General features: G+C 35.2%; 1 protein-coding gene across 6 annotated transcripts in view; it reads right to left on the bottom strand.

Moving 5' to 3' along the window:
• Window positions 1-16,027, bottom strand: part of NHLRC2 (NHL repeat containing 2) — a 62,179-nt gene that overhangs the window by 40,167 nt on the left and 5,985 nt on the right. For 3 of the 6 annotated variants that reach the window (XM_035269147.3, XM_002756606.7, XM_078346544.1), the window contains one exon: window positions 2,409-2,864. The exons of 1 other annotated variant lie outside the window; for it this stretch is intronic. In XM_035269147.3, the coding sequence (XP_035125038.2) occupies window positions 2,409-2,864 (456 nt within the window). Of the gene's footprint in view, window positions 1-2,408; window positions 2,865-8,584; window positions 8,700-16,027 lie in introns of those variants that run through there. 2 more of the 6 variants (XM_078346543.1, XM_078346545.1) reach the window with 2 other exon arrangements.

Genomic DNA, 16,027 nt, shown 5'->3' with positions numbered 1-16,027 from the left:
TGAGAGAGAGTGATTCTAGTCCACTTCTCAGTTTTTACAATTCATGTAGAGTTTCAAGGGTGGGGAGTAGAACACAATAAAATATCATTGTTATTTCCATGGCCAGCAGACAAGCAATTCAAGGTCTCTAAATCAGCAGTTCAAACTGTTTGTGGAACTCCATTACCCTAGGTGTCCATAAAAAAGGAGTATAATATAGCAGCTAGAAAACAAACTCGGCCAGGCGTGGTGGCTCACTCCTGTAATCCTAGCACTTAGGGAGGCTTCAGGCAAGCGGATGACCTGAGGTCAGCAGTATGAGACCAGCTTGGCTAACATGGTAAAAACCCGTTTCTACTAAAAACACAAAAATTAGCCAGGCATGGTGGCGCGTGCCTGTAATCCCAGCTACTCAGGAGGCTGAGACAGGAGAATTGCTTGAACCTGGGAGGCAGAGGTTGCAGTGAGCCAAGACAGTGCCATTGCACTCCAGCTTGGGCAACAAGAGCGAAACTCTCAAAAAAAAAAAAAAAGAAAAATAACAAACTCAAGGCCTGGCACAGTGGCTCATACCTGTAATCTCAGCACTTTGGGAGGCTGAGGCAGGCAGATCACTTGAGGTTAGGAGTTTGAAACCAGCCTAGCCAAAACAGTGAAACCCAGTCTCTAAAAAAATATAAAAAGCCAGCTGTGGTGGCAGGCACCTGTAATCCCAGCTACTTGGGAGGTGAGGCAGGAGAACTGCCTGAACCTGGGAGGCACAGGTTGCAGTGAGCTGAGATTATGGCACTGCATTCCAGCCTAGACAACAGAGCAAGACTCCATCTCAAAAAAGGAGAAAACTAACTTAAGGGCCCAGTAGACCTGATCTAAATCCCAGGTGAATCTCCTAGCTGAAGATTTGGGCAAGTCTTTTGTGTTCTTCTGTAAAATGGAACTAATAATAGTACCTAACTCATAGCATTGTGCAGGCAAAAATGAGTTCACACAAGTAAAGTGCTTCAAATAATGTCAGACATATAGTGTTTGCTGTAACTATAATTGTTAATAATACTATCATTGTCGTTAATATCAATAAGAGTTCCCTGAAAAAAAAGGGAGAGTTCTTTGGTTACATGAGATTGGAAAATACTGTGTACTATACTCCCTCATGAGGAAAATTAGCAGAGCAAAAAATTTGAGAAATATTATGATACCATCACCAATAAAAATCTGTTAGATAACATTGAACCTGAGTGTATCTGAGTATATCTGAGCATTTTCTAAGTGTATCTGACCAAATAATTACTTTTTTAATAATTAAAGAATAACTATGTCAAAAGGTAACAGTATTTCTAGAAATATGTTTGGGTAGTGTAGCTTGCTGCTGGTTCCTTTTTAAACAAAGAATATTCACCTACACTATTTTGAAAAGTACAGAATCTATTAAGCACTCTTAATTCACTTAAATTCAAGCTGCTACAAAAGACATTTTTTGAGTAACAATTAAATTTTCATCATTGCCTATCATAAATCGAAATACCAAGTAGCCAAAACAAAACAAATACCATGAAACACAACGCATACTGCATCTTGGCATATTAAGAATAACATCAAGGCACAGGAATACAACTAGCTTTTTTATATTAAGAACTAAGACATTCCTACTTTACATACTAATGCTGCATATATTACTAAAGCAGGACTGATTGCAAAAAGATATGAATTACTTTTGTCTTTGACTAACATGTTTGTCAGATGTCAGTTGAGCTTACATAAGCAGAATTAATAAGAATGTACTCAGTAGAGTTTATTAATTATGTAGATGTAACCAAGAGGCAGTTTCAGATCTAAGACCAGGGAGATATAGGACAAAATGATTTATGCTTCCATGATACTTACACATTATAAGTATCATGCTGCTACAACTATTTCTATTCTGGAAGTAGATCCAGAAACATGTTCAAGTTCTTATAGAAGAAAGGAGAGAAAATTATGTACAAATTCTGCTTATCTATTTTATAATCTACTTCTCAGGTTCATGGGGCACTGACATAATCTTTAAAAAGATAAGGCTATTCGTTTTTGGAAAGTGAAATATAATAATTCCACTTAAAAATGTCTGAAATCTAAAACATCTGTTTTCATAAGACACAGTAAGTCTGGCAGTTTTTTAACAAAACAAGGTTGAATATGTAAATATACCTAAAAGCTGAACTATTTCCTCTTTTTGACCTGAAGCTTTTTTGGTGTTTTGCTTGTTTTATGAGGGAGTAAGAAGAGGTTAATTCAGACATCAGACATTAATTAACAAAAAATTTGTGTTAGGAAGTTAAGTCCAGGTATATCACCTTTCTATAATTAGTTTTCATTCAGACATTTCAACTTTTATATTTACCTGAACTATTTTTTTACTGAAAACATGTATCATAATCAGAAGCAAACTTTACCTCCAATGCTATACTGAATTTGTCCATTCTTCCAAACGACCAAAATTCTATGATGTCCAGTGTCTGCTATTACCAATCTATTAGTAACTTGGTCTACTGTTACTTTGCCAGGAAATAGCAATGGTGAAGGTGGCAAAGAATCTTTATAGAGTTTTATTCCAATTTTATCATCTCTGATCTGCCCCCTGTCTTTGTAATACTTTAAAGCAATTGAAGTATATAAAAATAATTTGTCTTTGTGTCCCTCGCCAATCAAAGAAAACAACATGTTTCCTCGAGGTCCAAGTATGACTAGAGTTGGCCAGCAGGAAATTTCTAGTTCTTGCCAAAGGCTGGCATCTGCATCATTAACCACAGGGTGGGTGATGTTGTATCGAAGAACGGCACTCTTAATGTTATCCAGGACTTTTTCATTTGGAAACTTAGCTGAGTGAACACTAATAATGAGAAGACCATCTGAAAGGAAAAAATTATATGTAAACATTATTAAATATTTAAGTTTGAATATCATCATCCACACATTAGGTTTTAGGTCACTAACAAATATTAAAAGTCCTTAGATAAAAAAAACAAAAAACAAAAAGTAGAACTACACTGGGATCTTCAACTGCATTTTAACACACACATAAAAAACTAAGAAATTTAAATCTCATGACAATCTTGATGATTACATAAAAACAAATATGATTAAGTTCATATGGCTATTGCAGGATTAAAACTCTTTTTTTCTTTTATTTAGATAATGCTATAAAAATCGTCTTTATTTTCCTATGAAATGCTGAAATTTTTTCCACCTATAATAAAGTCCCTTTGAAACTCAGAGTTGATGATGCTGTTTTGGGGAGGTATTTATTGTTATATTACTCTCTTATTTTTTTTTAATCTAACCTTACATTATAGAGTAACAAAATAAATATAAGCAAGACGTTTCCATAATATAAAGCTTTTGATTTATTTAAAATTCTTATTGTATGCTTCTTAGAACAAACCTTTCTGTAGAAAGAACTGCTGAAAACAACATACTTCTTTTATCTAATCAATACATTATTTTAAGAAGTTAATACCAAAAACAAACAAACAAACAAACAACAAAAACCACCTGTTAGGCTGGATTCAGTAAAAAAATTCAATATTGACTACCAAGGTAGCAGAGATATAATTTCCCGGCAACTCCTACTTCCCTATTGCAACTATTAATTCTGAAACATGCTTGAAGACGGAGAAAAGTAAAAGTGACCAGGTAGATTGTACAGAAGGGTCAAAACTCAGAAAAGTAAATGACAGAAGAATGAGCTGCCAATTTTTATTTTCCTTTTCCACCCTTTTCCTAGCTTTGCCCTGAGAGTGGTTCCCAGGTTTAGAGCTGTATTAAGCACTAAAATTCCAATAGAAACCCCACTGCAATTCTGGCCCAAGAAACCACGTAACCACCACGTAACCTGGACAGTGTGGGAGAAGCCTGAGGGAAAGAGAGCTGGTGAAGGCAACTCCTTATTTCTGAGTATGAACACTTATAAGTCTTAGTTTAACCTCTAAACTACAGTGCATGGAACAGATTCAAAAAAGTATAGCAAGTGCTTGGAGAGCTGAAAACTGAATAACCGGGTTTATAGGAGAGAGAGCTGACGGAGATGAGACAGAAGTTGTAATCTGAAGTAAGAGGGTTGAATGCCTACTAAAATAAAGCTACCAATATTCCACAGAGGACTATAACAGGACCCATATCACATTCCAAAGTCCAGGATACAATCCAAAGTTACCTGACAGTCAAAGAAAAGAAAAAGGGAATATGGTCAATTATTGAGAGAGACAGAAAAAAAAACAATCAACAGTATCAATGCCAAAATAAAGCAGATGTTCAATTTACCAGACAAAGACTTTCAAGCAAATAGATAACTATGCTCCATGAGGTAAAGAAAAACACAAATGAAATAAGTAAAAAGATAGGAAACATAAACAGAGAAATGAAAAACTATAAAAAATAACTAAAAATTTTAGAACTGAAAAATACCATAAGTTCACTAGATGATCTCATTGGCAAAAAGGACATGACAAAGAAAAGGTTAATGAACTTGAAGATAGCTCAACAGAAATTATCCAATCTCAAGAACACAAAGAAAGAAGATTGAAATAAATAAATAAACAGAACCTCAGGGGCCTGTGGAACAGTTTCAAAATATCTAAGTAAGTATAACTGGAGCCCCAGAAAAAGTGAATAAATAGATTGGGGCAGAAAAAAAAATAAATGAATAATGCCCTAACTTTCAAAATTTGATTAAAAATATAAATTTAGAGAATTCAACCTCAGCACACACCAAATAGAATAAATTAAAATCATGTCTAGACATATCATAAACAAACTGCTGAAGGACACACACACACACACACACACACACACACACACACACACACCTTGAAAGCAGCTGAGAGAAAAGATGCAGTGAGGAATGGTTGCCTGAGGAATGTGGGTAAAGGGGAAGTGGGAAGAACCACACACCTGTTACGTTGGGCAAGTTACTTAACCTGTTCATTTGTTTTCTCATTTGTGAAATGAGGAAAATAACAGTAAATGCCTCATAGGTCAGGCAGATTAAAAGAGATAATCTGCGTAAGGCATTTAGCATAGTACCTAATGTAGGGTAAAATCTCAACAAAGTTTGCTATTATTATTTTTAATTGTAAGTATAAAGATAACTAATAGAAGATAAATGTAAATATTTCTAAATATCAGAAGATTAGGAAAATAAAACAGGAAAGGAAGTGCATCATGTTGATAAACACGAGTATCAAATACACATTAATACCTGTACATTAACCGTCATATGAATAAATACCAATGGGCTTAACTCTTAATTATTAAAAGATCTGGGTAAATTCTGTCTATAAAAGATACATCTAAGAAAAAGTGAATCAGAAAGCCTAAAAATAAAGGGATAAAAAAGATATGCGAGGTAAATGAAAGCAATAAGAATACATGGGTTGTAGATCTCCTCCTTCTGCCTCTCCAAATAGCGATTTGCTCCACTTCGTTATCTAAACTGAAGCTTATATGGGTTTCAGTTTATCCCGGCAAGTTCTAGCTCATGTTTGCACATTCTTTCTGGATTACCCTTGTTCTCTGCTACTTTATATCCCTCTTTCCTCTTCAACTGCCTGATCTGCCATCGGGAGATACTATTCGCCAATAATTAGAAGTTTAATTCCAAACCAAACCACAGGTACATATGCACACAAACCTCTGCTTGAAAACTGTGAAAAGTCAGAAAACTCGGGTAGGCTGCAGAAGCACATAGAAGCAACAGCCTCATATACACTAGTTAGCCATGTAGCTGCACAATGACATAAGGTTAACTACCTATAATGAATCCCCTATGAGTTTATTCATTATTATCCCTAGTTGGTATACTTCTCTAATCAAACTGTGACTAATATACCAAAACTCTACATTCTAGTTTTGGTGTTAGCTCTACACGTATAAAATCTCCATCCATCCATTAGCAGTTTCCCTACTCACCCCTGGTTCCCTAGCTCTCCCTATAGTAGATTCACCAGAAAGAGCACAAGTGCGCAATATTCTCTGAGTTCTTGCACAATTCAAACCATTTTTCTTTAACCTTGATTGATTGATTTTTGAAGGACAAATGGTTGGATATAATCTTTTTGGCTTTATGGTTTACACTCATTAAGATTCCTGAAATGACACTCTACTGCTGTTGCCTTGCTTTGTACCTTATTTGTGAAAAGCATGGCCAGTCCAACTTACATGTCTTTGTTAAGTTATCCTTTTTGTTTTACAATGTTTAAAGTATAATAATTTTATTAGGGTACTTCTTGGACTGTTCTGGGTCAATTTTCCCTGGTACCTAGTAGGCTCCATCAATTTGTAGATTCAAGGTTTTTCTTTCCCAGAAGTCTTCTTGGATTCGAATTTTAGATATTTGTTCCAGTCAGCTGTTCTCATTTTCTTGAGGATCTCCAAGTAGCCTTATGTTGGACCTCTTCTGCCTGTTTTCCAATTCAATCATTTTTAAAAATCTTTTTTCTTTTTTTGTTAAGGTCATTTTCATTCTCTGGAGTTTCATCCCCTGCTTTTCTTTAACGCTCATTAAATTTTTATACAAATTTATTGTTCCTTGGACATCTTGTAATTTAGTTTTTATTTCTAATACTATTTTGAATATGTCTTCTTTTCTGGATTCAATGAACACTCATTTCCTTTTTTCTTTTTTTGTCCATTTCTTAGTTTTCAAATTTCTGATTCAAGTAGTTTTTTTAATTATTCCAAAATGCTGATTTAGGAATATTTAATCCAGTATGAGGTACAGTGTTACAGTTTTGTCAACTTTGTGATTATTAGAGAATCTGTATCAGCATTTTCAGCTTTTTTTTTGCAGTAGTTTTTATATAGATATGATCTGCTTTTTTTCTCTTCCTCTTCATTTTGTGAACAGGGTTCCTAGTTTGATAGCACCCTCTTCTGACAGTTCCCTTTTTCTGGGCAGTTTCATTTATGATGAGCATTGGTGGAAGGAGGGGTTGATACAACTCTTTTGTTTCCATTACAGCCTTACCTTTTCCCTCACAGTTCGTTCTTTCCCTTCAGTGGTCTATCTCCAAGGGAAACCACATCTTTCCTATATAGCTGATTATCTCCCAGAAGCAGTACTTTTCTGAGGCTTTGGTTACTATTCCTGCGTTCTTTTAAGAGCTGGTGATATGGTCTAGTATGTCCAGACCTGTGTTCAGTATTTTATATTCTGTATTGGAATTTCTCTTTCTGGAATTAAGGAGACTATTCTGTTTGTGCTTTGTCTATGTACTCTGAACCACTCTAGTGTTCTCATACAGTCTTTTAAGTCTCCCCTATACTTGTTCTTGGCATCCACAGACTTACAGCAATAGAACCTTTATGGCAATTTAGTTTATTTCTGAACTTATATGTAATGTGAAGGCCATGACATTCTCTGTCTCCTAGGATTGTGAAATGTGGGGTCAAGTGTAGTTTTACTTGCTCTCCTTGTTTTTAATTGCTTGGAACAGAGGGGAGGGCCAGTGGGGAGATTCAAGACCAGGTGGCCACCATTCTCCTCCAAACCCAGAAGTAGCAGAGATAGATTATTTTTAATCATTAGGTTTAACATATAATTATTTAATCTTTCATACTTTTGTTCATTGATTAAATTTAACTGAGTATAAAACCAGAAGCTGGTATAAAAATATAAGTACAATATAAAAGTAGTATAAAATAGAAGTATTTCCAATATGATAAAGAAGATGGAAAAAATGCCTACTAACTCTACTATTGTTTAACAATAAACTGGGGTGGGGGGAGGATTAGTCAACATAAGTAGACAAGTGAAATCAATTAGAGGCATAAGACTGAAAAATTTCTACATGTAGATATAACAGTATCTTAAGAAGATTCCAGAGACTCAAACAATAACCAGTTAGAGGATACAATGGTGGACAAAACTCCATGTACAATAAATAGCCATATAAACATAAGAAAAGATTAACCAAACTCAAAAATGCATCTTAAATTATTCCAAGATGCCATTTCCTATCTATTAGATTAGTAAAAAATTTAAAAGTATGTCAAAACATTTTACTGAAGCAGCACCTGAGAAAGAGGTACACTCACAGGCTGCTCATAGGAATACAAACTCATACAACTTTCCTGTTGGAGAATGGGCAATACCTAATAAAACTACATATGCACTTAACTTTGACCCAGCAATGCCACTTCTAGGAATTTATCCTTAAGTGATTCCACCAGTAAGACAAAAACATATCCAAAAGATTACTCATTGCTTATAATTGCTAAATACGGAAATAATCTAAGAGCCAATACACAGGAGAGTGGCTGAATGAGTTATGGCACACACACACACACAACTCATAACCTTCCCTTCCAATATGACCTTTTCACAGTGTTTCCTGTCACTGAACGGTACCATCCAATTATACAAGCAAAAAAACAATCTAGGACATCTCTGTAATAACCAATTCGTCCTCTCTCATCATCTATACTTAATCCACAATCAAGTCCTATTTATATTATCAGCTATGACTAGTTTCAGGTTGTTATCATATCTCACAGAACACAACAGCCTTGTCACAGATTTCCCATATCCATTCTTGTCTACCAACTAGTTAACCATCCTGGAGTCACTGACTTTTTAAAAACACACCTAAGATCATGTCATCTTGTAGAAAGTTCTTCATTGGCTTTTGACAGTTCCTAGTATAACAAGTCTCATCTCTTCAGCATCTTCTCCACACCCTTTTCCTGCAGTGTATTCTAGAACTTCCTTTGATTCCTCAACAATACCATTATTCCTTTTGCCTTACAGGGTTGACATAGTGTTCCCTGTCTGTAATGTTCTCATCTGTTCTGACCTACTAAAGCCAGACTTGTCTTCTAGAACTGAAGCTCAATTTTTACTTTCATAAGAAAGCTTTATTTCCTCCAAATTAAACTCCGTAATTTATCATAGCAGCCTATATTTTTCCTATACATCACTAATAAGAAATTATAAAAATATGTGTGCGATTATTTGATTATATGCCTCCTCTTGTAAGACTATAATGCCTACTAATTACATAGGACTCACGCATGTTTTATTATTCTCCAGCACAGTGCCTAGTATGTAAGTAGGAAACAAATGATCTCACTGGACATAAATACTTAAGGAATTTATAAAACCGCATAAGCCATATCATATTTAAATAGAGTATCTATACTGATCTGTATACAAACATAATTGCCAAATATGCAAATATCCCATTTTTTTCTGTAATAACCTCAATATGCACAGATTTTTCTTAAATTATTTTGCTTTTTCTGTTAATCGTGCACAGCAAAAAGCAGATGTAAAAGAGTCTTCCCTTTGTGAATTCTTTGCCAACATAGGGATCAAAATGACTCCATTTAAGAGAAAACATAGAAGAAAGGCAAAGAAGTGAGGGAGAGAGGAAAGAAGAGAAGAGGGCAAGGAAGAAGGGAATGAGGGAAGGAGAAACTATTATCAAAAATTATAACTTCCTCCTTTTCAGTGAAGTAAAATCAACAACAACAACAACAAAAACCACACACACATGTTGGCTCATGCCTGTAATAACAGCACTTTGGGAGGCTGAGGCAGGCAGATCACTTGAGCCTGGGAGGTCATGGCTGCAGTGAGCTGTGGTCATACCACTGCACTCCAGCCCAGGCAGCAGAGTGAGACCTTGTCTCAGACTAACAAGCAAAAAACATAATAAATTTATAACTGCTTCTAAAATATTAGTAATAAAATAACTTTTAAAAATACACCTTTTTGAAGCTTCAAAGGTCTCATTTTTGTGAGATGTATACTTAAACACATATAAGTGCACTCAATTGCAACTGTATATACTGTAGCAGAGCGTGTACTATATACAATTAATCACAGGCAATGTAAAAACACACTAAAATGCAAGGATTGAGAATATTTGAGGCGTTATGAAAAATGTTAAAAAAAAAAAAACTGTAACAAAGACATTCTGAAATCCAGAAGACAACCATGACTTCACTAGACAAAAAAGATGAGATGATGACTCCAGGCAGAGGGAACACTGTGTCAAGCAAGGTGTTAAAACAAGAGGAATGATGATACTTAGGAACTGGAGGAAAGCCAGGAAGGTAGAACAGCCTTGATGGATGAGAAGGGTGTGGAAAAGATGCTGGATAGGCAAAATTTTAATTTTTATACTAAGAACGATGGAACATAAAAAATTAAAGGATCAAAATCGCTCAACACCAAACTGAGGAAGAAATGAGAAGCAAATTTGAAAGCCAATCAAAAACTGACATCAGGCTGTTGTCCACACTAAACATGTGAAAATGTGCCATAAATTGGCAATGTTTTCAAAGTACTTTATTTAAGAACACAGAACAATAAATAGACTGCTGAATAAAGAAAATACAACATGTGTTGTGCACAAAGAGTAAACATAGTAGCCCTGATGGCTAAAGGGCGTGCAGACAAGATTGGCTCTTGACTACTGGCTTCTGGGAGCTTAGATTTTGGGAGGGTTTTCACCATTCCTAGAACTGGTAAGAGTGGCTCACTATGCCTAAAATGTTTGTACAAACAATACAGTTTATGTTGAACACCTGCTTTCCTTCTGAGAGTCTGGACTTTTGGAACATGCCAGCAGGCAGAAGCTGCTTACGTGACCAGCCTCCAATATAAACCTTGATGATTTCTGAGTTTCTCTGGTTGGCAACATCCCAAATGTGCTGTTACAACACATCGCTGAGGAAATTAAGAGCATATTGGGTTGACTCCACTGAAAGAAGACTCTAGAATCTTGTACCTGGTCTCCCTTCAACTTAGCCCCATGCATCTTTTCCCCTTCCTGATTCTGCTTGGTATCTTTTTGCTGTAATACAGTCATGAGTACAACTATATACTGAATCTTCTGAGTACTCCTAATGAAAACTATCAAAACTGGTGGGGGCTGGGAGCAAGATCTGAGAACCATGACACAAAGTGAAATTATATATAGACTTATTTAAAGGCTTAGCTTTACTATAAAATTAAAAGTATATTCTTCTAACTTTAATAAAGTATAAAATAGAAAAAAAGCACATACTACATACTAGAATTTACTCAATAGTAATATGAAATTCAGATTTTTAAAGTCTGATTTAGTTATATATTAACATACACCTAGCAATCATGTTAAAATACAAAGTTTTCCTAATAGATATTTTCTTATAAAACAAAAATGTTTTTCCTTAGATAATAGCCATTATATTCAATTTCAGTATTATATAATAACATACCATTAATGTATATATTATGAAAAAAACTTAGCTCTCAAATAGAAAAGGGTAAAATATCACTGTGGTCCTTGTCAGTTTAACATAAATGTGTACAAAATTATTATTAATAACAATCCTAGGGCATAGTTATTCTTTAAAAATGTTTAAACATCAGAACAACTCATTACCATTAAGTACATTTTGCTTTTTCTTTAAGGCATTTGCAATTTCTCATTCGCTACTGTGAAAGTGGCACTGGCCCCTACTACAACTCTGCATTTAAAAGCTGATTTAGAGGAAGGAGGTTGATTAAGAAATTGGGACTCTTTCAAGGTGTTTTGAATTAATAAATACTTCCTTTTTCAGTGGAGCATTTTTGGCTTTCTGGTAAAATGACTGGAACATTTCACAGATTTTTAGATATACAGTCAAATGTCACTTCAAGAACATAAACTGCACTGCTGCAGGTAAGTACATCAAATAGTAATGGGAAAAGACATTTAACTTCAAAAAAGTAAATTTAATTTAGTGACTTAGTTACAGCTTGGGTTGTCATGTGATCATTTCTGGGTATGTCTGCTTTTGTGAATACGAACTGAACTTAACTTTTGATCAATATAAAAATCTTTTATCAGAATTTTCACATAGTAGCATATTACAGAGGTAGCGTTTCTTTGAAATACAATGTTGAGACTACTTACAAAATATTTTTTAATGCTTAAAAATTTATTCCACTATGTAACAAACCTGCACGTTCAGCACATGGATCCCAGAACTTTAAAAAAAAAAAAAGGGGGGCCTTGCACGGTGGCTCAAGCCTGTAATCCCAGCACTTTGGGAGGCCGAGGCGGGTGGATCACGAGGTCAAGAGATCGGGACCATCTTGGTCAACAAGGTGAAACCCCATCTCTATTAAAAATTCGAAAAAAATAAGCTGGGCATGGTGGCGCATGCCTGTAATCCCAGCTACTCAGGAGGCTGAAGCAGGAGAATTGCTTGAACCCAGGAGGCGGAGGTTGCGTTGAGCCGAGATCGCGCCATTGCACTCCAGCCTGGGTAACAAGAGCGAAACTCCGTCTCAAAAACAAAATAAAAAGGAAATCTCTGTTATATTTAAAAAAAAAAAAGCCAGCCAGCCTCTGTGAACACTGATCACAATGGCATTCTCAACCATTTCTCATGCTTTTCCTTTTCTCCAATATTCTTCACAAATAGGTATTATAAACTCATTTTTGTGTTCTTACAGTTTCTTCCATAAAATTTACTAGTTTAACTGTTTATAAGTGTACAGTTCAGGGTATTAAGTACATTCCTATTGCTGTGCAACCACTGCCATCCTCCATCTCCAGAACTCTCTTCATCTTGCAAAACTGAAAAATGTACCCATTAAACAATAGCTCTGCATTCTCCCCTCTTGCTAGTCCCTGGCAACTGCCATTTAACTCTCTGTCTTTATGATTCAGACTACTCTAAGTACCCAGCGTAAGTGAAATCATGCAGTATTTGAATTTTTATGTGTGGTAAAAATTGTCAATTTTTTTCACCTAGCATAATGTCCTCAAAGTTCATCTATATTGTCAGAATTTCCTTCCTTTTTAAGGTTGAATAATATTCCACTGTATGCATATACCACACTTTCCTTACCCACCATCCATCAATGGACACTTAGGTTGTTTCTATATCTTGGCTACTGAGAATAATGCTACTAGATATGGGTCTATTCAGGTTTTCTACTTCTTCATACTTTACTCTTGGTAGGTTTTGTTCTCAGAAATTTGTCTATTTCATCTAGGTTGTCCAATTTGTTGGTGTACAATTGCTCATAGTAGTCTTAATTCCTTTTTATTTCTGTAGAATTAATAGTAATGTTCCCATTTTCATTCTTGATTTTAGTAATTTGAGTCTTCTTTTTTCTTAGTCTTGCTAGCCAAAGGTCTATCAATTTTTCTGGTACTTTCAAAGAACCAACTTTTAGTTGGTTGTACCTAAATTCTCTTTTCTATTACCTACTTTGCTTCTCTCTGTTTGACTCTATTTCCTTCCTTCGGTTAGCTTTGGGTTTAGTTTGTTTTTTTCTAGTTCCTTAAGGTATAAAATTGGATTGATTTAAAATAGTTCCTGCTTTTGAACATAAGCATTTATAACCATAAATTTCTTCCTTAGCCCTGTTTTCACCATGTGCCATAAGTTGTTATGTTGTGCTTTCATGCATATTTAAGTATTTTCTAATTACCCATGTGTTTTCTTCTTTGGTTCATAGGTTAAAAGAGTACTGTTTCATTTCTACAAATTTGTGAATTTTCCCGTTTTCCTTCTGTTACTGCTTTCTAATTTCTCACTGTGATCAGAAAAGATGCTTTAATATTTATCTTTAATAAATCTACTGAGATTAACTTGTGGCATAACTTATGGTCTATCCTGGAAAATGTCCCATATGCAATCCTGCTGGTGTTGGTTAGTGTCTCTTGCTGGGGAGAATGTCCTGTATATATTGGGCATAATTCTCCAACTACTCTTGTAGAATTGTCTATTTCTCCCCTCAATTCTGTCGATTTTTGCTTCATATATTTTGTCTGTTATTAAATGCCTAAGTGTTTATAATCATATCATCTATGTATTGAATTTTTATTTTTTAATAAATGAGGTCTTGCTATGTTACTCACGCTGGTCTCTAACTCCTGGCCTCAAGCAATCTTCCTGCCTCAGCCTCCTGAGTAGCTAGAATTACAGGTGCAATCTGTGCTTGGCTTGGGCTTTTTATTAACAAATAATGTCCTCCTTTGTCTCGTGTAACCTTTTCAGATTTAAAGTTCATTTTGTCTGATACTAACATAGCTATCCCAGCTCTCTTTTGGTTACGATTTGCATAGAATATCCTTTTCCACCCTTTCGATTTTAACCTATTTGTATCTTTGGATCAAAAGTGAGTCTCTCGAAGGCAACATATAGTTGGAATATATTAATTATTCATTCTGCCTATCTCTGCCTTTCAATTGGAGGACTTAATCCATTTACATGTAAAGTAATTATTGACAAAGAGGGACTCATCTATCATTTGGCTATTTGTTTTCCACATGCCTTAGAGCTTTTTTATCCCTCATTTCCTACATTACTGTCTTTTTTTGTTTGGTGGATTTTTATTTTGTAGTGAAACATTTAAATTCTTTTATTTCATTTTGTGTATATTCTTTAGCTTTTTTTCCTTTTTGTGGTAACCAGGGGAATTACATTTAACATCTTGAAGTTACTATACTCTAATCTGAATTTATGCCAGCTTCAATAACACACAAAAACTCTGCTCCTTTAACATCTCCATCCCCACCCCTTTCAGTTGTTGATATCCCCAAATTACATGTTTATACATTATATCTCCAAATATATAAACTAATAATTACTTGAATGCATTAGTTTCTTAAATTATATAGAAAACAGGCCGGGCGCAGTGGCTCATGGCTGTAATTCCATCAGTTTGGAAAGCTGAGGTGGGCAAATCACCTGAGGTCAGGACTTCGAGATCAGCCTGGCCAACATGGCAAAACTCTGTCTCTATTAAAAAATATACAAAAATTAGCTGGGCCTGGTGGCAGGTGCCTGTAATCCCAGCTACTTGGGAGTCTGAGGTAGGAGAATTGCTTGAATCTGGGAGGCAGAGGTTGCAGTGAGCCAAGATTGTGCCACTGCACTCTAGCCTGGGAAATAGAGTGAGACTCTAAAAAAATTGCATAGAAAACAAAATGTGACATCACAATAACATTAGCTTTTAGAATAATTTTAGTCTCTTAAATCATGTAGAAACAAAAAATGGAGCTAAACACCATTGTTACAATAACACTTGTTTTTATACTTGCCCATGTATTTGCTTTTACTGAGATCTTTATTTCTTCACAGGCTTTGAATTATTGTCTAATGTCCTTTCATTTCAGATTCCTTTAGCATTTCTTTCAGGGCAGGTCTAGTAATGAACTCCCTTAGCTTTTGTTTATCTGGAAATGTCTTGCTTTCTCTCTCACTTTTGAAGCGCAGTTTGCCAGTTGTAGAATTCTTCATTGACAGTTTTGTTCCTTTAGTACTTTGAATACATTGGCCCACTGCCTTCTGGCCTTCAAAGTTTCTGATGAGAAATCAGCTGATTATTGAAGTTTTTGTATGTGATGAGTTGCTTCTTTCTTGCTGCTTTCAAAATTCTCTCTCTGGTTTTAGACAGTTTGACAATAATGTGTCTTGGCATGGTTCTCTTTGAGTTCATCCTACTTGGACTTCACTAACATTCTTAGATGTTTGTGTTCATGTTTTTCATCAAATTTGGGAAGTTTTCAACCATTATTTATTCAAATATTCTCTGCCAAAATACATATGCTGGTTTGATTGATGGTATTCCAAGGTCCTTTAGGCTCTGTTTACTCTTTTTCAATCTCTGTTCTGTTTGTTCCCCAGATTCAATCATTTCCATTGCCTTATCTTCAAGTTCACTGATTCTTCTTTCTGTCTGCTCAGCTCTGTCTTTGAATTTCTCCACAGCCCCTGACCTATGAGGGTCTGACTTAATGATTTTTCAACTTTACGATGAGTCTATCTGAACATAATTCCACTGTAAGTAAAAGAGCTCCTTATGATTTATGATTTCTACTGAGTGTCACCTTTATACCACCATTAAGTCAAAATATTTTAAGTTGAATCATCATAAGTCAGAGACCATCTGCTGTGCTACCAAGCATTAAACATACTTTCTCAACTTAATGATATTTTCAATTTACCATGAGTTTATCAGCTGCATTGTAAGTCAAGGAGCCCCGCCTCTGTGGTGAGTTCCTCCTTTCAGTTAGTGCAC

This window comes from Callithrix jacchus, chromosome 12 (assembly GCF_049354715.1).
Source record: "Callithrix jacchus isolate 240 chromosome 12, calJac240_pri, whole genome shotgun sequence".
In the NCBI taxonomy this organism is placed as follows: domain Eukaryota; kingdom Metazoa; phylum Chordata; class Mammalia; order Primates; family Cebidae; genus Callithrix; species Callithrix jacchus.
The sequence above is the reverse complement of the archived record's forward strand: the minus strand, read 5'-3'. Positions and strand labels throughout refer to the sequence as shown.